Source organism: Sitophilus oryzae, unplaced genomic scaffold, assembly GCF_002938485.1.
Source record: "Sitophilus oryzae breed Bouriz unplaced genomic scaffold, Soryzae_2.0 scaffold_404_pilon_pilon, whole genome shotgun sequence".
Classification (NCBI taxonomy): Eukaryota; Metazoa; Arthropoda; class Insecta; order Coleoptera; family Curculionidae; genus Sitophilus; species Sitophilus oryzae.
In genome coordinates, this window is record NW_022146979.1 from 687,471 (window position 1) to 714,064 (window position 26,594).

At 31.1% G+C, this 26,594-nt stretch overlaps 1 protein-coding gene across 1 annotated transcript in view; it reads right to left on the reverse strand.

The window, feature by feature from the left end:
- Nucleotides 1-26,594, reverse strand: part of LOC115885626 — a 567,259-nt gene that overhangs the window by 361,827 nt on the left and 178,838 nt on the right. The window contains exons 6-8 of the mRNA XM_030904592.1: nt 24,395-24,865; nt 20,636-20,971; nt 15,155-15,338 (exon numbers count right to left, since the gene is read on the reverse strand). Coding sequence (XP_030760452.1) covers nt 15,155-15,338; nt 20,636-20,971; nt 24,395-24,865 — 991 coding nt within the window. The remainder of the gene's footprint in view (nt 1-15,154; nt 15,339-20,635; nt 20,972-24,394; nt 24,866-26,594) is intronic.

Below are 26,594 nucleotides of genomic sequence, written 5' to 3' on the forward strand. Positions count from 1 at the left end.
CGTTTAAAAAAATATGAAAATATACTTGAATTTTTTCTAAGCCCTAAAAATGAAATTGCGTCTCTATAAGAATACCGGGTGCGTCTCAAAAGTGGCTCACCCCTATATTTTTTTATATAAAATAACGAAATTTAGAGTATTAGTATATGACATAAATTAGGATTGATTGACGTATTCAGTTGTTTTTGGTCATTTTCTGTTTCACCGGAAATGACTACAACTTTTGATTTTTAAATGGCACCATCGGTATTTTTTTACTTTATTCGATAGAAAATAAATCTCTGAACAGAATGATATATTATATGTCAACTTTTGACATTTTCACATATGGTTTATTTGAAATTATAACATACGGTTCATAACGACAATTTGACTCGAAATACCAAGTTCGTGGTATCAAATTATTCGGAAAAAATGCTTTTTACATATATGCTAAACAATATGCACCACCTTCGTTCCATATGAAAAAATTGAGATATGATTAAAAATACGATTTGGGCATCTTTTAACCGGCCAGGACAAGACACTGAAAACATTAGACCATCAGATCTATTTTCCAAGGCTCCTTAATTAAATTAGTTTTCAAAATACGATTTTTAAGCGTAAATGTCAGAAGTTGACATAATATGATATATCATTCTATTCAGAGTGTCATTTTCTATTGAATAAAATAAAAAATCCGAGGGTGCTATTTAAAAATCAAAAGTTAAAATCATTTCCGGTAAAACAGTGACCGAAAATAATTTCATACGTCAATCAATCCTAATTTATGTCATATACTAACATATCAAATCTCGTTATCTGAAAAAATAAAAAAGTTATAGTTGTGGGCCACTTTTGAGACGCACCCGGTATATAATTTTTTCATAACTAACACAAAATTTTACTTGGATTAAAGTAAGAAGTTTCTAGACGCTGGCAAATCCATTTAGTAAACATTATTTATTAATATATTTCTGTCTAGAAACTTTTTATGTTTTGCCAAATTGCATATAAATCCTTAACAAATTCTTTATAAGTTTTCAATTATCATTTGAGCCCTAGTTTTTTTATCATCCAGTAATATTTCTATTTTAAACATCAACTAAATATGATATTTATAAGAAGATGTAATTTTGAGGAAAAATAATAGCAACACTTAATTTTTTTATTTTTTAAAATAAATTAAGTTAATATCTATATTTTACTGAACCTTGCAGTAGATAATTTATAGTCAAATTATATTCATAATATATTCCAACCTTATACCTATAAATTTCTTTTATAAATAAACAAATACCAATTTAAAACGATGCAACTGTACAACACCGGGCTTCACACACATCACACTAGCAGAAATTATTTCAAATTCTACTTAAAAAATATCAGTCAAATTATACAATATATTTCCTTTCCACTGACCTCAAAATTTCATCCCCATTCCAAATCTAAATAAATATACACAAACAAAATTCCATAAATCAAGAAATGAATAAAATCGTTCAACATGAGTTCTTCAAAGATCGATGATGTATAAAAGTTATATGTAAAGGGCAAAAGAGTATTACTTCTATCACTTAAAACAATATTTCTTAAAAGCATAGGAAGGCATTCTACTCAAACCTTAAGGGGGGTAGAAAGAGAACACAAAAGAAAACAGAAGTGATAAGGGTGTTACCTCAAACCGTTTTAATCCGTTTACCTAGTCTTTCTCTATGTAGGCGGAATGAGTAAAAACCGTATTTCGAAAGGTCTCTTTCAGATGAGAGGGCAAAAATGTAGGTCAGGATGTCCGGAGATATCTTGCCTTTTGGTATGTCTTTTTTTGGGTCAAAGAATTCCTAAATTTTAGTCATGTTAAGAAACATTTTCTTTATTGTTTTAAAGTAGCCAGCAAAATGTTGGCAATAAATATGACTGTTTTTTTATAATTCAGCGGAACCATCGTATGGAAAGAAAAAAGTAACAATGATAAATTTTACGAAATTTCTTTTTTTTTCGATTTTCTTCTGAAATATTTTTAATTTGCAAAATGATATTATTGTACGGAGAACAGCGAAACTTTGTCATTATATCAATATAATTTACCTCTTTATGTATATGTATCTTTTAGTTTGCGAGATCCCAATGGTCACTCTCAAATTTAGGACAATCTGTACAAGGGGTACGTAGAATTACTTATTATTTACATTAATGCCACAACTGCATTAACAATATCAATATCTCTAAAGCACAAGTTTATTTTCGCTGCAGTTTATTAAGATAACACGATGGAAAGCGAAATTATCGAGTTAAATTATATTAACTAAAAAGAATATCCTTTTAAACCAGGTTTATTTATTTTAAAAATTAAAAAATGGATTTAACCTTGTTTATGAAAATAAGTATAGAATATATTAAATTTTTAGAAAGTTCAAGGAAAATAAAATAAAAAAATAATATACATTTAAAAAATCATAAGTTTAAGTTATATTTCGGAAATGACAGCTCCCAAAAAAAACTGGTTACCTCACTCGTTTCTAAGTAAAATAATATATGAGACTCAATTTCCACCTTTTCGATAAGTTATAACTAAGACACAAAGGGAGTTGAAAAATGCAACATTTTCAAATTCGCCCTGTATTTCAGAGACCAAAGGGATTTGGAAAAATCTGTGCGTAGCATCTTCAGTTTCATAAAATAGTAGCACAGTTATGGAAAAACCGCATCTTTGCATCTCTACTCATAAACAACGAGAAACATTATAAAACAGTAAATAAGGCGCAGGATGAAAAATTTCTCTTTTTTCAGAGAAGATGGAAAAAAAGTAGAGGAAATTAGTACTGTAAATTATACAGACCGGACCACCGTAGTAGTAACATAGGCAGAACCGGACGAATTAACCTATACCCGTCCGCCGGATAAAAAGCAGGCGAAAAAATGCGATAGAATAAAAATAGGTAGATATGTGATAAGAATGTTTCAGAATTTGTATTTATTCGTGTTTTAATAGCCCAAACGAATACATAAATTCTCGCGACAGTTCTCGTGTAAAATTTATTTTTTAAGTAAAAGAATGGATGTTTACGAAGTTCGTGAGAAAATTCAAATTGTAAAATGGTATTTACAAAATAGGTCTTATCGGGATATACGAACAATTTTTCCACAAACTTTTGTAAACAGGCCAATTCCATCTTTACCTACTATATCAAGAGTTATTAATAATTTTGAAACACATGGGTGCGTGTCCCCACAAAAACACAAAAAGCCTGATATGTTGATTAATGAAGAACAGGAGTTAAAGCAAGTGTTCGGATCAAACGTTTTCAAGTAATCAAATTGCTGAGGTGGTTGCCCTGCCCACAATGCCCGTATTGTTCAAGAATATTTGAACAATTTTTTTCCCAACTGTTTAATTAGTGGAAATGGAACTCTTTTGTGGCCCGCTAGAACGACAGATGTTTCTCCCAATGATTTCTTTTTGTGGGGTTATGTAAAATCCAAAGTGTATGGTCATAATAAGGCTAATAATCTGGATGAGCTTCAAGTAAAAATACGAGAGGCTTATACGCCTAGTCTAGCACAAGAAGGTGGTCTTTTTGAACACTTGTTATAACTTTTTTTTATTTAGAGTAATATTTTAGTTTTTTTTGGGGTTTAGAGAATTTATTTATTTTTAGTTTTGGCTTGTAAACACACTGAAATAATAAATATTTATGTATTTTTATTCTAAATATTATCTTCAATGAGAGAGACACTTAAAATGAAAATAATAAATACTCGGCACTCCTCGCGTCGTATTCCTAGTCTGTCACGACCGACCCGTCCAAGCACAACTGCAACTGCGTACTACCTGACCAGCCGACTAGCCGGCAGTGAATCTCGAGTACGAACGCAAATTGGGTAAACGTAAATTTGTCCGGCAACTTGCTATGTTACTAGTAGCCTGGTCTTCTCTGTATAGGTTTGCTTACTTCTTTGTAACCACAAAGAAATATTAGTGATGATTTTGTAAAATAATTGCCCAATAATTTTTTTTTGAAATTAGGCACATACACATTTGATAATGAGCATTTAGGCGTAAAATCAAATTATAAAATACTTTTGTTTTCATATTTATTGTATAAAAAAGACATCTCCTCTCTCTTGCATTACAGAAATAACTGCTATTTAGCAGATTTTTTGAGTTCAAAATATATTTAATTCTAGTCTTTTTTACAATTACCTTTCTTTTAGTTGTCTTGTATATCAATTTAATAAGTTTCTTTCGTACTATAACCTTTGCGTTTAGACTGCACATTAAATAAATAAAAACCCTTAAACGAAAAGCAGGAAATACCAAATAGTTTTCGATAAAGCAAACCCACACTGTTTGAACTGAATTTCCCAAGTCAGCCAAGTGTGTTTCATACGAAGCCATAGAGAAATAAGTAAGCTCTCTTGAAACTTTTTCTCAAATAAGAATTTTTTCCGTATTATTGTTTCGTGTATCGAGTGTTGTTTACGACAATAGATGTTATTCTTTAAGCACGAAGTAAACAAAAATAAATATGTTTACGAATTTTACTCCTGGTAATAGTCGATAAACTTATGGTCCACAAAAACCTGGCCTTCCTTCAGAAATCGTTTTAAGTACTCCTCTTGATATTTAAGAAAGTTTAGATTGATAAATACTGTCATTGTTATTGTAATTTATTTGTTATAAAGCTCAGTGGTATTCTGTAAGATTTCTTTGTACAAATAATTTGGATAATTTTAACTTTTTATGATTTGTATTTTATTGTTTTGTCTTTATTCGTTTGACAAATATGTTTGACATACTTTGATTTTGATCTTTTGTTTTTTTATAATATTTTTAGCTTTTGGATCTGAGGATAGGATTTGATTCCCCGAAACATGTGTTGCCCCCCTTATTTAAATAATAAAATTTAAAATAAACATTTTTTATACAAGATTGTAAGTTTTATTTATTTAGTGATTGTGTTTTTTTAGATAAAAACGATATTTGGTATGTTAGTATATAACATAAATTAGGATTGAATGGACGTATTCAAATGTTTTTGGTCACTTCCTGTTTTACCGGAAATGACTACAACTTTTGATTTTTAAATTGTACGTAAATTGTACTGTACACATATTTTATTTATATTTAATGTATTTTTTAATATATTAGTTAATATTCAGTGTTTATGTTTAAAGTAATTTATTGTATTCAAAAAAATTATTCTAAATTTTCTTTGTTATGGAAAAATAAAGCATATTTATTATCTGGATGTAGCAAATACGCCAAAAGCAAAGATTATCTTTGGGTAATTATTATCAATGGAATAAAAACTGATTCATAACACACGAGTATAATGTCGCAACACCAAAATCGATAATGTGAACATTTGTCATATTTCTCTTGTGGCATTTTCGACAAATCCGATATTTTCTGTTGTAAATAATGAGCAGTTCAATTTGGAATAATTTTTGGTCATAATCAGTGTATGGAAGAAGCATTTCATGTCAGTATTTTTTGAAAAGTGTCAATGGAATATACGATAGTAAAATGATTGTATGTCCTGTCATTATAAACACTTTAATCTTTATGCATTCTTTGTTCTTTTAAAATATAAGTAACTTGTTTTCAAAACCTGTTTTCAAAAAAGGTTTTCTAAAAATGTCTGATATTAAATAATATGTTATTGATAGCGATAAAACTGGCTAACAAGTGTATCTTATGAAAGTGCGCATAAAATGCACATAAAAAATATCTAATTCAGTGGTAAAAAGTATCTAATCCATTGAATTACAGGAAATATCCACTGATCATTTTAAATTTGTAATGTTATCGCCAACTAATTGAATTCAAAAACAGCTGGAAAAAAGTTTTAGACATACCAAAAGACAACTCTTTATCATGCCAATTTTTTAATAAAGTAAAACATAAAAAAAGACTATGTATACGGACTAAGTAATAATATCTACAAGGACAAAAAGACACCAATATAGATTTAAAACTGATCGCTCATTCTGAAGAGTGCAAAAAGTTTGACTGTATGGAGTGAGATGTTCGATTCGTTTGGAAAATTTTACCACGCTGAACTAATAAATATTAGTGAATTTTCTCTCATTAGAAACTTTAAAGCAAACGTAATGGAAAAGAAAGCAAATTAAGCTTTAAAATTAGAGATTCTCAGGAACTGGAAAAAGTAAAAGTTATAATTTTTGACGTCTATTTTCCGAATTAACTTGAATTTTGATTAGATATTGAAAGTAAGAATGGCATGGTAAAATTTTTCTGTCGGAATTATGCTTATAAAGATAGAAATACTTTAGAACGCATTTTCCAGACAGATTTTCTCGAGTGAAACAAGGTGTCTAATAGATGTTCTTAGATTTATTTACGCCAATGAAATGTTTTAGCTATTATTATATCATAATGAACGTAATACTGTTCACTATGTTGTTTTAGTTGATCGTTATACTTCATGTTATTTGTTTTATTATATATTCTAAAACAATATGGACTGTATTATACACAGTGTCCCAGAAATTAGTGCAGATATTTTAACTGGTAGTATAATTCGCGAAAAAAAATGTTGAAATTTAATTTCTTCTTGACATTTTCCGGAAAATATTAAAAAACTTGTGAGTAGTGCTTGTTCAGTTTCAGGAAATTTGTTTATAGTGCTGGGGGAGAATACAATGCTGTCACCTTCCACGTTATCCACAATCTGTAAGTTATAAGTTGACATTTTTAAATTTCTACAAAAAATTACTTAAATTAATTTTATTCATTACTATTAGGGATAGCACAACTTCTATTATTTTAAATAACTTTTTTTACAGTTTAGTATAAACTGAAATAATAAAACTCTAAATAATGAACAATTATAGCAGCTTTTTTAGCCATATAAAAATATTTTCCCAATAACAAACTCTTTCCCTCAACAGTTATAACGTATAACATATTTTGATAATGCTCATTCTTTGAATGAGAATTTAACAGTATTTTCTCTAGCATATCACAGCATATCCAACACGTGCACACCCTTAATTTTTACACATCAAGCAATTGTATAAAAATACATTAAAAACTTTCTTTACACAATTTTGAACCGTATTAACATATGATATAAATATTCCGAGATCGGACTTCACCAAGAAGCATAGGCTCCCACCGATAAGTCCAATGGTACTGAATAAAAATCAAATATGGTAGATTCTTATGTTATGTATGAAATGGCGTTTGCAAGTTTAGGGCCAGGAAATAAACAACCTTTTATTTAAAAAAATACTGACGTTTCGACGTGTATTTTCGTTTTTATCAAGGCTATTTTCAGCTAAAAGGTTCTTTTGTCAGTAATTATGTAGCTTATCTTTTGATTGCTGAAAATAGCCTTGATAAAGACGGAAATACACGTCGAAACGTCGGAAAATTATTAAGTAAAAGGTTGTTTATTTCCTGGTTCTAAACTTGCGAACGCCATTTCATAAAAATCAAAATTTTTTTCACCCTTCTTTGGCTTCTTGTCGAATTATTCGAATTAGCGCCCTCTATTAGATAAGTTAATAATTAAAGTTGACCTACATTTAAAAAGATCCGCTGATTAATTATAGGTTATCCAATTCATTTGAGATTTCACTCAAAACAGTAAACCTCTGAAAAAAAAATAGGCAAATAAGGTAAGCCTGTAAAATTCCTTTTGCTATTGAAATAGAAATATCAATTATTTTGGCGTTTATTCACGTGGTGAGAGGTGTCAAGAAATAATCGTAAATAATTCAGATGATATATGAATGTACTTTTTGCCCAATATACGTGGATATTTTGTAGTACTATCAAGAATGATGGCGGGTGCCCGGTGGCGTAGAGGTATAGCTCTCGTCTACCAATCTAAAGGTTGTGGTTTCGAATCCTACAGCCGGCAGTTCATCAGTCGACTATTTTTAATAAAATAAAAACAGTTTGGGTACCTAGGTATACTCAGCCTTAAATATGTACTTTGGATTCACAATCCTGAGATAATAGGTGGTCGAAGCGTAGTGCTAGCCACATTACCTTCCTTGTCTACCTAACGCCTCTAGCATGGCAAGCTGTACCTTGCTACTCCCAAAGCGTTAACCGCTATATACGGGAGCTATTATTATCAAGACTCGAAGTGAAATGAAGTGAGTTGAGTGTAAAACGACGCTCTAACCTAATTACATCGATATTCTATCTATCGGAGTCCCGTTTTTTAAAGTTAGGTAAGTTTTTTACTTTTAATCTGAATTTTTCAAGTCGTTTTTAAATATTTCTAGTCGATGTTTCAACACTGAGCATCAAACAAGCCAAGATTCAGGTAATTGCGAAGTAATATACGACAGATTATCGAGTGCTGGCGGCGACCCTCAAAATGTTGCCAATATTTTTTTAAATTTTCAAAGTTAAATAACTCGGTTATTATCAATTTATTTAAAAAATGGTAAAAAGCAAATATGTTTCTTTTGACCAGATGTACTACCCCTTAAAAAATCTGCTCTGATTTCTGCGACACCCTGTATATATATATATATATATATATATATATATATATATATATATATATATATATATATATATATATATATATATATATATATATATATATATATATATATATATATATATATATATATATATATATATATATATATATATATATATATATATATATTGAATATTATTATATGAGAAAATAATATTCACAATTTTTTAGGATCTGATTTACATTTTCTTTTTAGTGTTGCAATTATAGTCTCACTTTTAAAATTGGCAAAAATAAGCAAAAACATTTCTTTTATAATCTGATAGACACCTTGTAAGTAGCTGATGATGCGTGCTAGAGCCAAAACAACAAGAGAGCACTCGTGGATGGCGGGGCACTAGCATCTCACCTGATCAGCGACTTTGCACTTATCTGCATTGTGTGTGATTTAAGTGAAGATAAACGAAGATGGTAAGGGAGACCGCTAGCGGTACCGATTCCTAGGGCATGCTCGGATAGCCGAAGCACTGCCCGAGGTTTTTTCTCATTCTCATTAAGTTCTGAGAGAGAACCGAATTTTGGCGGGAGAGTTTGCCGACGTTTTGCAGGTACTTCGGCTGGTACCAGTCGTTAGGAAACTGGAAGCGGAATAAATTTATTTTTAAACTAATAATGTTCTAAAAAAAACTGTGTTATTAGACTATATTATTTTATCATACAAACTATATTTTGTTTAGGGTTTAAATTTTCTATTTATACTGGTAGAACACTCGATAAAAGCAAAATGTGATTCTACTGAAGTTTTTTATGTGTCTTGTGTTTCTTTGTAGAAAATTATTTATATTATGGAGATATAAACAATTTCAGTCACTTACCATATGCTACCAGGTGACATCGAAATTGTTACACAAATCGCCTAGTTTTAATTTCATATTTTAATGTCGATTTCGTTGTTACCTGGTATATAAAAATAAATATTCTCGACCTGTACAAATAGCAAAAGTTTTTATTGTATTTCATTTCATGCTAGTTTGTCAGTTGGCAGCATTATAATAATTTTTTAAGCTTCCTTAAGTATACCGGGTACGTCTCAAAAGTGGCTCACCCCCTATAACTTTTTTATTTTTTCAGATAAAACAACGAGATTTGGTGTGTTAGTATATGACATAAATTGGGATTGATTGACGTATGCAATTGTTTTCGGTCACTTCCACTTTCACCGGAAATGACCACAACTTCTGATTTTTAATGGCACCATCGGTATTTTTTTACTTTATTCGATAGAAAATGACATTCTGAATCGAATGACATATCATATGTCAATTTTTGACATTTTCGCATATGGTTTATTTGAAATTGTAACATGCGGTTCATAACGACAATTTGACTCGAAATACCAAGTGTGCGGTATCAAATTATTCGTAAAAAATGCTTTTTCCAAATATGCTAATGAGCCACCCTCGTTCCATTTGAAAAAAATTGAGATATAATTAAAAATTCGATTTGGGCATCTATTAACCGCCCTGGACAAGGCACTAAAAACATTAGACGATCAAATCTATTTTTCCAAGGCTTCTTGATTAAAAATTAGTGTTTCTAACACAGCCATGGCACTCTAGGTTAAAATTTAAAATACAGTTGGTTTTTGAGTGACTATGTCAAAAGTTGACATATGATATGTCATTCGATTCAGAGTGTCATTTTCTATCAAATAAAGTAAAAAAATACCGAGGGTGCTATTTAAAAATCAAAAGTTGTAGCCATTTCCTGTGAAACCGCAATTGAATATGTCAATCAATCCCAATTAATGTCATATATTAACATACCAAATCTCGTTGTTTTATCTGAAAAAATTAAAAAGTTATAGAGGTGAGCCACCCTTGAGACGCACCAGGTATATCATTAATAAGAAGACATTTTTATTACTGCCTAAAAAAGTTAATATTTGTAAATAAATCAATTTCTTTTTTTGTCTAAATATTTATATAATTTTTCGCAACAAATACACTTAGATTAATATACACCATTAAATATTCTCTCTGATTGTTTAAATGTGCATCATTAGTTTCAATTACAAATTTTAAAAATAAAAAATATTATCGCTCTAATGAATTATTAATAAAAGCAAGACATTTTATACTCAGCGTCTCAATAATAAAAAAGCGATCGTTGATAGATTACGTTTACCAGGTAATTCAGAACTTTTGAATAAAATAACTATCATAACCAGTACTATTATGTACATATTATCCGAAGCATTTTTGTATTAGCGTCATCTGTGGTCCCCTCTTAGACCAGCCTATTTTTAAACGATATCTAAGAGATTTGGGACCAGTTACGGATCTCTCTCATTCTATGTCTAAATCTTTGGTCTATGCTGTTCCTGCTGTCAAATGTGAATTATGAGTTTCATTCTTTTGTTGCTTTTAGTAATGCGTATATTAGTAATATCATTTATGGCGTACGGATTAACAAACGTAGTTTATTTTTTATACTAAAAACTATTGATTAGGAACGTCAATGTTTGCTGTAATCTTGACATAAATATAATTTCAAAGGAGACCACATAAATACTTAGAGGTCAAAAAATTTTAGGAGCGATAAAAATGATATTTCTTTATGCTGCGTCTTCTATTCCTTTTCAGTCATTTTCCTCTGCTCTTTATAGTCTCTTTCACCTAATATGACACAGCCAAAAAATCGGATATACGTTAATATGAGGGAACAATTTAGTTCTCAGAAAAGCTTCCAACGGCGTGTAAAGTTCTTCTTATCTGCACGTTTAAGAAGAGGGGACTTATTTTTTAAATTTTTTTCCTCGGGATTTAGCTAGAGAAGCTTTATATTGTGTGAACGTTATAAAGAATGTCAGAGAAGTAAGGTTGTTTTTAGAATTAACCAGACAATTTAATTATTTTTTATATATTATCTATAGCCCATCAATAAGGTTAGTATAATAGAAAATTATAGGATATAAAAGTAGTTTTCAAAAATGTAATAATATACTGAGTGTTCTATTTAAAATAAAAAAGATACTGCCACTTTTCAAATGATGTGGCAACACTGTAACGCTGAAAGTATTTTAGAAAGATGGAGAAGGCGTCTGAACGTCTAACGTGCCATCGTTGTGAATCACCCTATATACTTTACAAGTTTATGTTATAATTAGACAGTATTAAGAAAAAATTAGCTTGGAATTTTTAAATAAAAATAAAATTCTAGATTTTTATTGCAAGGCTCCTAAATTTATCCTAGAAGGATTTATTAAACATACCCGGATTTTATTAATTTAATTACTTTTTTTTCAGCTCCCGCATTTAAGATAAATAAATCTAACTTTACATTTCCGGTTGGAACATATATAAAGAGAAAAATAAAATTTCTGGAGAGAAAAATGAAATATGTTTCTCTGGCCAGAGGGGTTTTACTGGCTTATTTTAGGATTTATTGAAATTAAATTACAAGAAAATACCACTGACATTATCATTTATATTCAAAATGTATGAAAATTTATTTCAATATCTTAATCTTACATCTATTTCAGATCCTATGGAATCGATTTTTAAATTATTATTCTAATTTGATTAATATTAATTTTCTGCGGCATATATTAAACATGGTGATCATAACTAGGTAAACTAGGTAAAAGTATCTCGAGCTGACACTGTCAGGATCTGTACAGGAAATTTGTAATGTTACTGATGGTATTATACATAGTGGTATTGATTAACATTATGCAGACTTATAATAACAATTCTTCGGCAGAATAAAACACTAATTCACCACAAAATACCAAAACACTTTACTTTTGCACTTTTTTAGCGCAAAAGTAAAGTGTTTTGGTTTATTGTTAGTGAATTAGTGTTTTACTTTGCTGTTCCAACCCTCAACTGTAATAGTTTTTTAGAGTCTTTCTCAATTCGATGTTTATATAAAATAAGAAAGACATAGAAGACATAGAATCATGAAGAAAATCTCCAGTGTTAGTAATTTCGTTATTTTCTAACAAATATAGACTTCTTAACATTTCAGAGAATACTGTAATTCTTATAGTTCTCATAGTATTGCTGACTTTGTGAAAGATACAAAATTCTCATATGATACAATATTTTCGTCGACAAGTCGTACAATGTAAAGCAAGTGCCAAATACAATTGATTCCTTGAGCCTCCTCAATACCCATGAATGTTTCCATATATTTATTACTGGAAACAACAAAATAATCATATAGTAGTCTATATTCCTCCTTCTCTAACAATTAATGATTATACTGACTTTTTTGAATTTGCTAGTGAACAAAGAGTTAAGGGTGTACATAATTATATAATAGGGGATTTCAATTTGGGTTTGATAGGAGGCAGTTTGAGTTTGAGCACTGACGCGGGGTCTAATGATATTATGAAGGAATTCCACGAAGTCACACATATCAAACCAATCTGCAAATAAAGAAATGGATTGTTTGCACTTTGCTTGTATCTGCTGGCCAAAACAAATTATTCTATATGGTTAGGCTACATTAATTTATGCATGATTATGGATAACTCATCTAAGATATTAAAACTGGATTTGCTTCAGATAACTAGACGCTGTAAGACTGTGTCTTACAACGTCATAGAGTGTGTGGCGATGTACCAACAACGCTTGATATATTGAAGGTTTTTATGTACCGGGTGTTCGAAATTTTCTTTCTCTTTTTTAACCGAAAACACCTATTTTTTGACTCGATAGAGTAAGAAAATAGAATCAAAAAATTAAAAGAGAAAAAAAAATGAGGAAAATTCGTTTTTTTTTAATATCATCAGATGTATTCGAACCTTATTTAGATTTCAAAGCATGATGCCCTTAGAGTTCATCAAGGCTCAAATTTTCACTAATTTAATCGACAAAATAATATAATAATTACGAAATCCCAGTTTGCATTTTTTTTATTCTGGTTTATATGGACATTTTTTAACATTTTATATAGACACCGTGTATACTGTATTTTTCTCGATATTGCTAATGCAAGCTCAGCCAGGGAGTCCTTGAATTTCAAAAAAGATCTTGTTAAAAGTCGTCTTGTTAATTCGGCAAATAATCTTAGTTCCCTGACATTCTTTATGTCGTTTACACAATATAAAACTTCTCTAGCTAAATCCCGAGACGTGAAATTCAAAATTAATTGACATATATAAAAGTCCCCTTTCTTAACCTGCAGATAAGAAGAACTTTAACGTCGTCGGAAGCTTTGAGAACTAAATTGTTCCTTCATATTGACGTATATCCCATTTTTTGGCTGTGTTAAATTAGGCGAAAGGGACTATAAAAAGAAAAAGAAAGTGAATGAAAAGGAAAAGAAGACGCAGCACAAAGAAATATCAATTTTTATCGTTTCCATTAAATTTTTTGATTCGTCTGGTTTTCTATGAGATCATATTTATGTCATGATTACAGTAAAAATTAATGTTTGGAATCAAAAATATTTAATATGGGAAGTAAATCACGTTTGACGATATGTATGTCATAAATGATATTACTAATATCCTAGATCATATATACTTACGTGGATAAGTAAATCACTATGGAAACTGTCGCCAACATATCAACGACTTTCATTTATCTTCTTTTTTTGTTGCACACGTGGTGCTTCTACTCTATCTATCTTTGTCGAGGACCTATCGTCCACGCGCCAAATTTGAACATTAATTTTAAAAATTTAATTTGTAAAATGCATATATTTGAACAATAAATTAAATGTTTACTGTCACCAAAAATTAAATTATATAAAAAATACATTTAACCACTCCGTACGAATATCAATATTCTTAGGAAATCTAACCAGAAAATATGCATGTGGCTTAATATAAATAAAAGAACAACTGAATACTTTACTTGCCTATGAAAAGATAATTTGGGAACCTTTATATTAGAACTTTCATACACTAAAAATTTTCTAGTCATTGTTACGAGTATTTAGAAAGTCCAATGAAAAAAAAAATATATGTAGTTGCATAAACTTAAAATTAACTTCTCACTGAACACACTTGCATCCTTGGCTATATAATAGCGATCGATATAAGAGTAATTAATACAATTCTTAAAATAAAAACGCAAAAAACAAGCGTTGTTACACAATGGAAATAAGATTACATAAGTCTTTTATCTATAGCTATTTAAGATTATGACAAGATGACAATGAAAAGTTGGTTTCTATAACAATGTATAATTTGTACATTCTAAACCGTATAAAATTGTGATTATTTTGGAAATACGTGTAATTTCTAATGCGCATGCGCAAATTAAGGTCCTCAAGAAAGACAAACCTATTGAACGTTTCATAAGTGCAATAAAGAAGGTTTGAAAATGGCATGTCATGATGTTGGAGACATATTTTTTAATGCTAAATTTATGGCGTTAATTTATCCACGCAAGTATATAATATGATCTAGGACTAATATGCACATACTAAAAATAATTAAGTTTCTGAATTTGTATGGATCTGACGTCTTTTAATTGACAGGGCAAGACGTACTGGTATTCTGGTATAAACTTTGCAATAAATCAATAAACAAGACACCGGTGCCGGTATTGTCTTTATTCTTTTTATTATAACTTCGAACATCTGTTGCAATACCTAGCAAAAGATCCTCAACCTATAAGGAAAAGGCTTAAAGAGATCAAAAGAGAAAACACGAATGCAACGAAATCAACCAGATAATTTACCGGTATGTCGGCGGATCCGTTGCGTCGAATGCTGCCCCCGCCGCCTGTTGACGGCGGCCGCGCGGGGCTCGTTCGGCGGACCGAATCGGTCGGGGGCGGCTTGCGCGCCCTACCGTCGATGTGGATGGGGCGCTTGTAGGGGTCCTGGGGCTTGGGGGCGACCATGGAGCTGGTTAACGGCGGCCTGCAAGAGGAGAGAAAAGAAAACGATATTTATTAAGAATTGTTAATATTATTATGTAGTTTTTTTTCGATAAAGCATATATGGGCATATCGACTAATGTTTAGGAACCGTTCCGTAAGCAGCAAGTATCAGAAACAGTTTCACCGCTCTCCGGCACTAACTAAATTACGTATTTACTTTAGATGGTCAGTACTAACTTTGATATAAATATGGTAATCATAAATCATACAGAATCTTCAAAATTCTACGCAAAACTTTCTAAAATATAAAATAATTTTTCCTCTTTTTTTAAATAGAACACCCTATATATTATTTTTTCAATAGATGGAGAATTAAAAAATGAACATTTTTTGTATTTAGAGTATTTCAACAATTTTAACGGTTTAGCAAATATTCGCGGATTTTTATTTCATATGGCATTTCCCACAGTAAATTTTTATCAAAGTCACCCAATACTTTTTCTCTGGTATTTTACCGTCGATATAATATGATATTATACGACAATAGATACGACCATAAATATGATATATACTGCGTGTATATGCAAAACCATTAAAATTTTTGAAAAACTTTAAATACAAAAAATGTTCATTTTTTAATTCTCCATCTAATAAAAAAAAATAATATAGGTAAGTTATGTTTTATTTAAAAAAAAACATAAAAAATTATTTTATATTTTAGACAGTTTGGTGTAGGATTTTGAACACCCTGTACGATTTAATATTACGATATTTATAGCAAAGTAAGTATAGACCATCCAAAGTAAAACCTATTCTAGTTTTGATTTCAGGCCAGTTCTTGTATTTGTAATAATTTTTTAAGGAAGTTTGAGACATATATTTTTTTTATTTATGTATTAATATCTCTGAAATTATCAACATATATTAACTCATATCCTAGGATTATGCAAAGTGATCTGAAAGGAGGCAACAATGCAATAATATACAGGGTGTTCCTTTTAGAATAACACCCTGATCCACTCACACTTTTTTGAGCCACCCTATAAAAGTTAAAATATTTTCCTGAAATACATCCTCGTACGTACTTTATGTCTACACCTATAGAAAATTCTCAAGTTTTTTATTCTAGCACCCCGACGCACTATTGCCGAACCCTGTATATACGCTTTGTGTTTCATGCCTTGACTGATGTCACAAATTGTTACTTTCCCTCTTGTCCTTGTTTATCATATAAAACGGAACTTTTTCATCATAAACGTTAGTCCATTTTATTTCTTAGATCGTACTAATATTTTGTCTTTTTATATAACGATCGCTATCATTGGAAAAATATATCGTACTTCCTTGTCTAAAAGCGCATTCTCACGACTCGTGTAGTTGACAAACATTTGTAAACTCCAGGCGCGTGACGCGCCTGGACCGAGACGCGTCGCATAGTGCGGCGGATAGTAATTTTAGCGGGACAAAACCTCAGGAGCGATGTTTGGGAGTTAAAATCTACGAACGCAGCAAATGGTTTAATATATGTATAGCACCCATATGGGTTAAATTAATTTATTTGTTAACAACTTAATTTATTAATAAATAAATAAATACAAGATAATAAAACTATTTTATTATTCGTACGTGACACACAAAATCGTACTATAAACTAAATAAATAAAATTATGATATCAGGTAAATACTTAAAAAAATATATTTTAGCAGTTATTTTTTAATTACTTTGTGATCTTGTGAAACCCTGTATATTTTATTTTAAAAATTGTTGTTTTAATTTTAATTTTAACACTCTATAATTGTAAATTCATATACAGGGTCCGTCAATAGTGCGTCGGGCATCTGTAGTTCCTAGAATAAAAAACTTGAGAATTTTGTTTAAGAGCAAACCTAAAGTATGTATCAGGATGTATTTCAGGAAAATATTTTAACTTCTATAGGGTGGCTCAAAAAAGTGTGAGTGAACCTGGATGATTTTTTTTGAAATGGAACACCCTGTATATTATTGCATTTTTGGATTCCTTTCAGATCACTTTACATAACTCTAAGATATGAATAAATATATTTCGATAGTTTCAGAGATATTAAAAAATAAATCAAAAATATATATTTTTCAGCCCTTCTTAAAAAAATTATTAAAAATACAAGAACTGTTCTGAAATCAAAACTATACTAGGTATTTACTTTAGATGGTCTGTCCTTACATTGCTATAAATATGGTAATCGTAAATCATACAGGATGTTCATTATTCTACGCCAAACTTTCTATAATATGAAATATTTTTTCTTTGTTCTCTGTATCTCAGAGTTATGTAAAGTGATCTGAAAGAAATCCAAAAATGCAATAATATACAGGGTGTTCCATTTAAAAAAAATCATCCATGTCCACTCACACTTTTTTGAGCCACCCTATAGAAGTTAAAATATTTTCCTGAAACACATCTTTGCAAATACTTTAGGTTTGTACTTGAACAAAATTCTCAAATTTTTTATTCTAGGAGCTACAGATGCCCGACGCACTATTGCCGGACCCTGTATAGTAAGTATCTAAGACAAATTTAATAAAAATTTTATTAAGTCTAGTAATAATCATTTAGTTTTTATTAGAAATTATAAGAAATTAAAAAAGGCTTTTGCATATAGTCATGCTTTATTTAACTAGAACATTATTTAGATGTTTTTGTCTTGAGAAAAATTGCCGAACTGACTATTGGTGTCATTCATTGATTTTTTAAATTCAGTGTCTTTCGATGGAGTTTCAGTTAAGGTTTCAACGATTACAGCAGCATCCCTACTCCCACTAGCCCTAAAGTTCATAGTACTTGCAAAACCTAATTCTTCTTTTCAATGCTCTACAATTAACCCTTTAATGAGTCTTTGTTTCGTTATTATACTAGCCAATTGAAATAAAGCTTTTTGGCTTCCACCTTTTAAGCTTGAACTCAAAACAAGGGAAAATTATCGTAGATGGGTCTTAACACCTTTCTTTTCTTCGTTACTAAGAGAGTTGGGATCTAAAAATTGCATCACGATATCCCACAAAACGGTCAAGAGATGATGTTGGTTTTAAAACGCCCTTTTACATGGCTTTGGCAATCTCCAACATAATTTGGTTTTGGAATAGAATGTATGCACTTGAAAATATTTTGTTTTCCTATGACCTCTACCTGGCTGAGCAGAAAACGATCAAATTTGGTTGATAAAAATGTATACGACCAAAAAATAATTCATGAATTTTTATATCAGTTGGAATGAACACTAGTTATTCTAATCAGTACTCATTTTGGCTTATTTTTACATGTCCGCTAGACTTATCATCCACCGCATTCTGCGCCGATGGGACGACCGACCGGCAGGCAGATACAAAAAATGCATTATATAACTTTTTAACATAGATTATCGGTTTAAATTGGGTTTAAATTAATACAATCGAATAATTTATTCCCCAACTTTATTTTCAGTGCAGTTTATTAAGATAACAGAGTGGAAAGCAAAATCGTCTGGTTAAATTAAATTAAATAAGATAATAATAATTTTTTAAACCAGGTTCATTTATGATAATGATTTTCTTACCATAATCATGAAAATAATTAGAATATATCGTATTTTCAGACAGCCCATAACAAGGCAAATAAAATAAAAACATAATACACTGGGTGTCATTTACAAAACAGATGTCAGATTTCGAAAATGAGAGTTACAAGCGAAACTAGTTAACGTCACTGGATCCCATACAAAAAAAATCAACTAGTCTCGTTGAGTTTTTTATTTTTTAGTTTTCACCTTTTCGATAAGTTAACCAATATACGATGGGATCGAAAAATGCAACATGTTAAAATTTGCCCTGTATTTTAGGAACTAAAAAGACTAGGACAACTCTTGTAACATCTTTGGTTTCATAAAAAAGTAGCATAGCGATGTGAAAACCGCATCTTTAGAACTATAAATGCAATAAACATTATTAAAAAATGCAGTAATTATTACTCATACATACATAAGTCACCTCAGCAAAATTTCTCTAGTGTTCCTTACCCTTTATATAACATTTAGAATAAATAATAATTATTATTTTAAACAATAACATGGTAGAGTATATTGGCTATACCCTGTATTTTCAGTAATTTTCCAACTAATTAATATGATATTTATAGATTTCTTTAAGCGAATATCAAATTATGCATTTGCGCATTAAATGGAGATATTTAAATAAATTATGTAACAATTAAATTTAACTAAATTCAAAAAATTACTGGCGAAAAATTTTCGCGGCGCGTTTGCTTTGGAGTGTACAGTTTACCGCCAGTTGACGGGAACGACACGCCGCCCGACGATCCCCGGGCCGACCCATTCACACAGCGTGTGGAGCGGCGTGTGGAGTTCACGGTTCAGGAGCGTCCTGGCGCAGGACTCCACACTCCGTATTGGTGGATTTGGAAATTTTGTTACACACTGTATATAAATTATAAGCCAAATTAGGTCTATATTAGAAATATATGGTTAGTTCTGTACTAAAATATGCTTTGCATGTAAATTCTAAGTTAAATACCAAATTAAATCAATGAAAATGTTTTTGTCGCTGTAAAGTACCTATTTTGCCGTATGTGCGACGGACCAGGCGCGGCACTCCACGCGCCGTGTAATGGCACCTTAATATGCACGAACACAAAAAGACAAACATTGGACTGTATTTGTGAAACTTAGGGACCAATTCAGAATATAGGTAAAACAAATATGGCGTCCAAAATTATGACGTAACTGTAACCAAGGTTCGAAAAACAAGTTAATCAAAAACTTAATCAATTAAAATGAGTTTTTTGAATGTTATTGCACCCAATAACGCCCTAATTACACTCTCCTTTACGTGTTAACCTTTTTTCGGCAATTTTATTCACATTTTTTAAAATTGTCACAACACGACGCGCGACGCCTAGTTCGGATTCTTTTTCATTTATTTTTGACTACCCGAAACAGCGTTACATTACACAAACATCGTACCTGAGTGTTTTAAAATTTCAATAACTGCACTAGCAAAAAAATTAAATATTTAAATATTATGACAACGCCACGATTTCAATATTATTTTAATGCGATCAGAACATGAACAGTAACTGGGACCGTGTGCAAATACAAATTTCTGATTTTTTCCGAATACAGCGTTGCGGTGGGAATTTTTTGAAATCAACTGAAATGCACCAAGCCTATAATCAGTTTGTGTAAATTCCATCTAGAAAGTTATTTAATAAAAAAAAACTTTTTTTATTTTTTAGAAATCCCCTTCCATGTTCTTTATCATCTATATTTATTAACTCAATTATCACAAACCCATAACTTCTTATTTACCTAATAGCATCAACAACTACAGCAGAATCCAAAGACCTCTGATGAGACGGATACGACTGCGACTGTCTCATCACGAACTGAGAGTCCCTGTGTAAGCTGTCTCTATGTGCACAGTGGGGCCAAAAGTCGCAATTTTCTGGACTGCAAGTTATACCAGCGTTTCCGTCGAACTGGTGTCCGCTCGTTGGTAGACTCGGACTTGTCGCTCCACGAACAAGGAGTCTTTGACGTTCGTTTTTATTGTTGCCTACGTAGTACACTGTTAGATCGCTGTTTAGTATAGGCTTATTGCTTTCTTTGTTCTTTTCTTCGACGGAGATATTGTTGTTGTTGTACCTGAAAGAAACCAGTAGGTTTTATGGTTAGTAAATGTTAACCGGATACAAAGTTTTAAATAATATCCTTGATAATAATCCCTGGAGGGGAATAACCCCGATATGAATTTGAAATCAGATGCAGACTATCAATAGCGCCTAACACTATAGCAAAAATGAGAAGGATATTATGTAGGTCTAAAGCAATCACCCAAAAACTCACACAAATCGTCATTCCCATATTCATTTTTTTACAGTTCAAAAACGTGGACTCCCAAAGGGTAATCTAATATTCCCTTATTGATTAACTAAAAATTAAAACAAGTCTCGTGACAAGAATTACCAATTCTAAACTATCGCGGCATATACAGGGTGTCCCAGAAATAAGTGCAAGTATTTTAACTGGTAGTATAGTTCAACTCCAGAAACACGCCTATGAGGTTTTTTCGCGAATTTTTTTTTAGTTTTTAGTTAAAAATCATAATTTCTTGGTATTAGATTAAAATTACAAGAAAGAAAATCCAGAAAAGATCCAGTGGTCCTAAAAATTTTAGCAAAAAAATTTTAAATAAATAAAGTCCAAAAATAACAATAAGTCCAAAATTACTCCGTTATTTTGAATTTATTTGAAAATCGATAAAGACAAAATTTGTTTGTTTTATCGAAATCTACCACCCCTTAAAATACTTGCTGAAAAAATTTCTGGGACACCTTTTATAGTAATAAGCAAAGGCAAGACTAAGACGAAGACCAAGGTCTTGGTCTTGTCCTTGTAGCTTAATAGCAGACTTGGTTTTGGTCTTACTGCAAGTAAAATTTTTTATCTATTTTTACTAAAGGAACTTGCTACATAGAAAATATTTAAAGAAATAGAATTTTAACTATGCAAATAAAACTTTTTAAAGAGAGAAACAATATTTATTTGACCGATGAACTGTTTTATACATACGTCCAAATTTAAATCCAGCAATATATTCTGCAGATAAAAATAAGTAAAAAAGTTATACATATAAATTTATGTCCGAAACGAAGTACAATACTTCGTTTCAGAGATACAGGGTGTAGAAATTTCTACGCACCCCCCCCCATGTATTATTATTCCATACAGTTTACACTTGATAACGGTCAGTGATCTTTCTGACCGAAACGTTGTGACAAAAAAACTAAATAAAGACAATGGAAGTCCAAAACTCTTTTAGTTTCAACGTATTGTTAGATTTATTTCGTTTTTCCAATTTTTTTAATTTCTGAACTAACCTCGATATTTGGATGAAAATTGATGTCTGGTATTTTTGGTACAAACAAATCCAAATTTATTACTTCAGTCTAATAATAGCTATCAAGTCTACATGCTTATTGTAACGTTTTTAGTTCGTTACATGTCTTTTTTATATATGATATATGATGTGTGGCGTATCGTCACCGGATCCCGTATCGATCAGGCCTGATATTTTATTTGAAACGTTTTGGCGTAATTTTTACGTTCTCTAGTCCACAACCCTGTTATCGTTTGACTGCTCTGTGGAGGCGCTGTCAACATCGCTTTAAGGTTTCGCTCTCTGCGCTGTGGACTCACTTTTGCTTTTGTCGCTCTGTAGCCATCACCAACACACCATCCCGGCTTTTAGAAATGGTAATTATTTCAATCTTGCTGTGTAATCTGAATCAGCTGCTATTTCAAAGCAACAGGTAAAAATGAGATATTATCCTTTTAGATTCGATATTATTACTGCATATTTTTAGGGTAGAGTTTTGGATGTCCCAACTTAACATGTATTTGTATTTTGATGGCATGTTGGCGTTCTTTTGCTTTTGTCCTCCAGAATGTGTGTTGGAAGAAGGGACAATTCCTTTGTTTATTATAGAGCCCTCGGAAGTATTTCGAGGTAGGCTTATTTTGTTTATTAGACCTTGTTTGATTTTAAACAAGAGTTTCGTATTTTTAGGGTCTTATGGACGGATGTCCAAGTTACGGACATTATCTTATGGTTGAATGGCCAAGGTACGGACAGTATCCAAGGTACGGGTAGTGTCCCCATATTGCTACAGTATGGATGGAGCGTAAGCCCCATGCTGCTTCGTTCCCATTTCTAAGCCTAGTCGGTGGTTACGGCTGTATTGATTCAAGGTGTCCCCATTCTGGCCCCTTTTGTTCTACTGGCTAACAGGATAGCCGAGAGACAGTACAGAGATGCGAGCCCACCTCACCCTGTTATTGTTTCATGATTACATAAAGAACAGCTAAATGTAGATTTAAGTTCTAGTTTTACATTTTACATTTAAAACATTTTCAGTCTTAACATAATAACGTACATCTTAAATAATATCGTACAGACTATGTTTAGTGGTTAGATCATTAAGAACATTCATGTCGATTTAGTATTTAAAATATGATTTAGATCTTAGGTTTCATTACATTACGTCTTGTAATAGTATTACTTTCATAGATATTATTATTGCACTATTTTAACAGATGAATAACCAAACATAGATTCTAGAATCTACATTTGTTGCAACATCTTCGATTTAACATCATATTCTTCGATTTAACATCATATAAAATATATCAAATAAATTAAAGTAATGCTACCTTTTATACATTTTCTATAACTTTACATGTATGGTATTTTTTTATAGTATTTTCATTCAATATATTTAATATTATTTCTAACATAGCTTTACTCGACATATAACCACTATAATAATTATTAAAATTGTACAATGCTATTTACCATCAGAATACATCATGAATGAATATAGTCACTAGTTTTAAGTAATAAAAAACTGTTTTCTTTCTCTGTTCATGCCTGGCGCCCAATATTTGTATTTTTGATTTATTATTGTTAGTTAGTTTCTTTCCAGTGAAATACCTTATCCACGACTGCTCTCCGATGAAAAGCTGCCGTTCGCAGTGGTAGTTTAAAAAAAAAAACGCTATACCTTATTTGGCGCCCAACGTGGGGCGCTAAATAAGGTTAGCGTTTATTTTGCCAATGATGACATGTATTAATTATTTCGATTCCAAATATATAGAGAACGGTTGCTCGTGTCAACTTTTACTAAGAAAGCTTTTTTGGTGGAAAACGGCAGAAAAATATTTTGTTTTCTCTCACTAGTGAAACACAGGCACGGACGAAAAATGATTACTCTTCAAAACAGTTAAAAAACCTGTAGGCGACACCCCATACAAGTGGGAGTCTTACTAATATGAAAATCTAAATTCTTCTCATCATGTAAAAGAATATCCAGAGAGCAATTTGATGAAAATGTCGATGTTAATTCAGAAAATTATTATATGTTAACCTAACCTAACTTTTACACCCTGTACCTCCGAAACGAAGCATTTTAGGTGATAAATTTATATTCATACGAACTTTTTTACCTATTTTTCTCTGCCGAAGTTTCCCAATTAGAATTCGGAGTGTTAATATTTATACTAATCTACCTGTGCATAAGTTGCGCCTGAGCTGCAGCTCTCGATCTGCTCCCATACAAAAACCCAGTAACCACTTCGGCTTCTCTCAACAATTCTTCTTCCGCCATTTCACCTCTTTCCAAAGATTGCGGTTTCACACCGACAGGGTACTGTTTTCTCTCAGGAACCTGCTGAGCTCCTGGCACCTTAACAATAACACGATGCTGTTCGGGATGTTGTGGTGATACTTTCTGCGCGCCAAAATTCGGAGGTGGAGTTCTTTCGGGAAGTTGCAGACTTCTCGAACGTCGCACCCTTTGAGTTGGGTCGTCTTGGGGTGATTTTGCTGGTTGGTGAGGTCGAGCTTGTACGTTACGTCGTACGGTCGATTGTATGGTACCTGTCGGTGATCTGGAGAGGAACTCGTTGCTACTGGAAGACGAAGAGGTTGGGGAGTGTTTGTTGGTGTCGGAACCGGCTGGTGATCGACGCATTTGGTTCCTGCAGTGTAATAATAAATATTTTAAAAAATAAACTTATATAGTAATCGCAAAACATTTTCCGATGCACGTCATCAATCATATCGACATTGACACTAAAGTCTATAAACCTGATTAAATGTAATTTTGGCAAAAATGTTTAAATTTGTAGTATAATTTAAGATACCGATCAGCTCTTCATTTTACTTTATGGAGCAAATGATTGTCACAGATATTTTATTTAGATTAAAGCTGCAAAAATTAGTTTAAACCGAATTTTATTATCGCTATGTTGGTCACATTGCGTCGTGTTCAGCAATGTTGTCCTTTATTATTTGACAATTATCCTAGTGTCAGTCATTATTTTGTCTAATATCGTGATATTGTTGAATCTTTGTGAGCAATTCTCGTATTTTTTTGGCTATTTTTATAGTCTTTTTTTTTTTAAATTGCACTTTTAAGCAACAGTCCTTTTAAGTTAATCTAAATTTTAGAGTTTTTGTATTGCATTTCTTGAAATTGTGTGCTGAAAATATGCCGAATCATTTAAACAGTCGAAGCGAAGAGCTTGTAGCTTTCCTGTTTTTCTTTAAATAATTTTAAACCAGATCGTGACAATAAAGTTCCTTTATTACTCTTGACTGAAGTCAGAAAAGTAAGTTTGATTGATAAGCACATTATACCACTTTCAAAGTTAGTTTTTATTAAATTCTGTGATTATTAGTTTGTGCATTAATAGCACCCTCTTACTTGTTATTACCTACCACTTATGGCGTTGTAAGATCTACATCAATAAATAAATAACCCATAATAACGCTTATAATAATCTTCATAATGGACTAGTTTTTGCCGAAATGTAATAAGTAAAATAAGCTATAAAAAAAAAATCAATTAATCACTAAAATATTAGTTATTAAATTAAAAATAAAACGTAACTCTTAAACTTTAAAAAATGATATAATAAATATGTTGTTTGTCAATTTTAAATTAATATTAATCTAATAAATCTATCACAAACTGGCAGCGCTGTCGCCATTGATTGTCACTCAAAGTTGATCACGTGCATCGGAAATTGTTTTGCGATTACTATATATTAACTTATAAACTTATTTTACGAGAGTGTAGGTTTTAAAATAATTTAGTCATTGCCTTTAAAATTGTTAAAATATTTACAAAATATCGACAAATTCAAACACTAGATTGTGTTTTACTTCGATCTCTGTCCTATCAAGGAGAAAACAAAATCACTTATTTTGACGGAATAAGTGATTTCGTTTTACTGAAATTAAAATTATATATTTGTTTTAAGTATCAATTTGCAATATACACAAATAAAAAAAATCTTCCTCTAAAAAAACGAAAAATGTCATCGTAGAAAGAACACTACATTACTGTAAAAAAAACTTTGTATAAATCTGTAATTATCTGTTTTTTATTTTTAAACCAGGTGCCTCTGATACACCCTCTACACTATTCGGAAAATAATCCGAAGAATGTAAAGGTCGCGTTTCCACGACGTGTCGGAATCTACGAGTATACCCGAGACAAAGGACTTTTTTTTCATCAATCTCAGTGAAATAAGTAAATTTAAATGTTTCAAAAATATCTGTTGTTAAGATGATATTTCGTTAATTACATCTCGTTTTATGTTGATATACATATATTCAACAATATTAATATTTGAACAGGCGTTTATAATATGTATAGTAGATATTTAGAAATATCGAAATCATCAAATATGAGAATGAAAT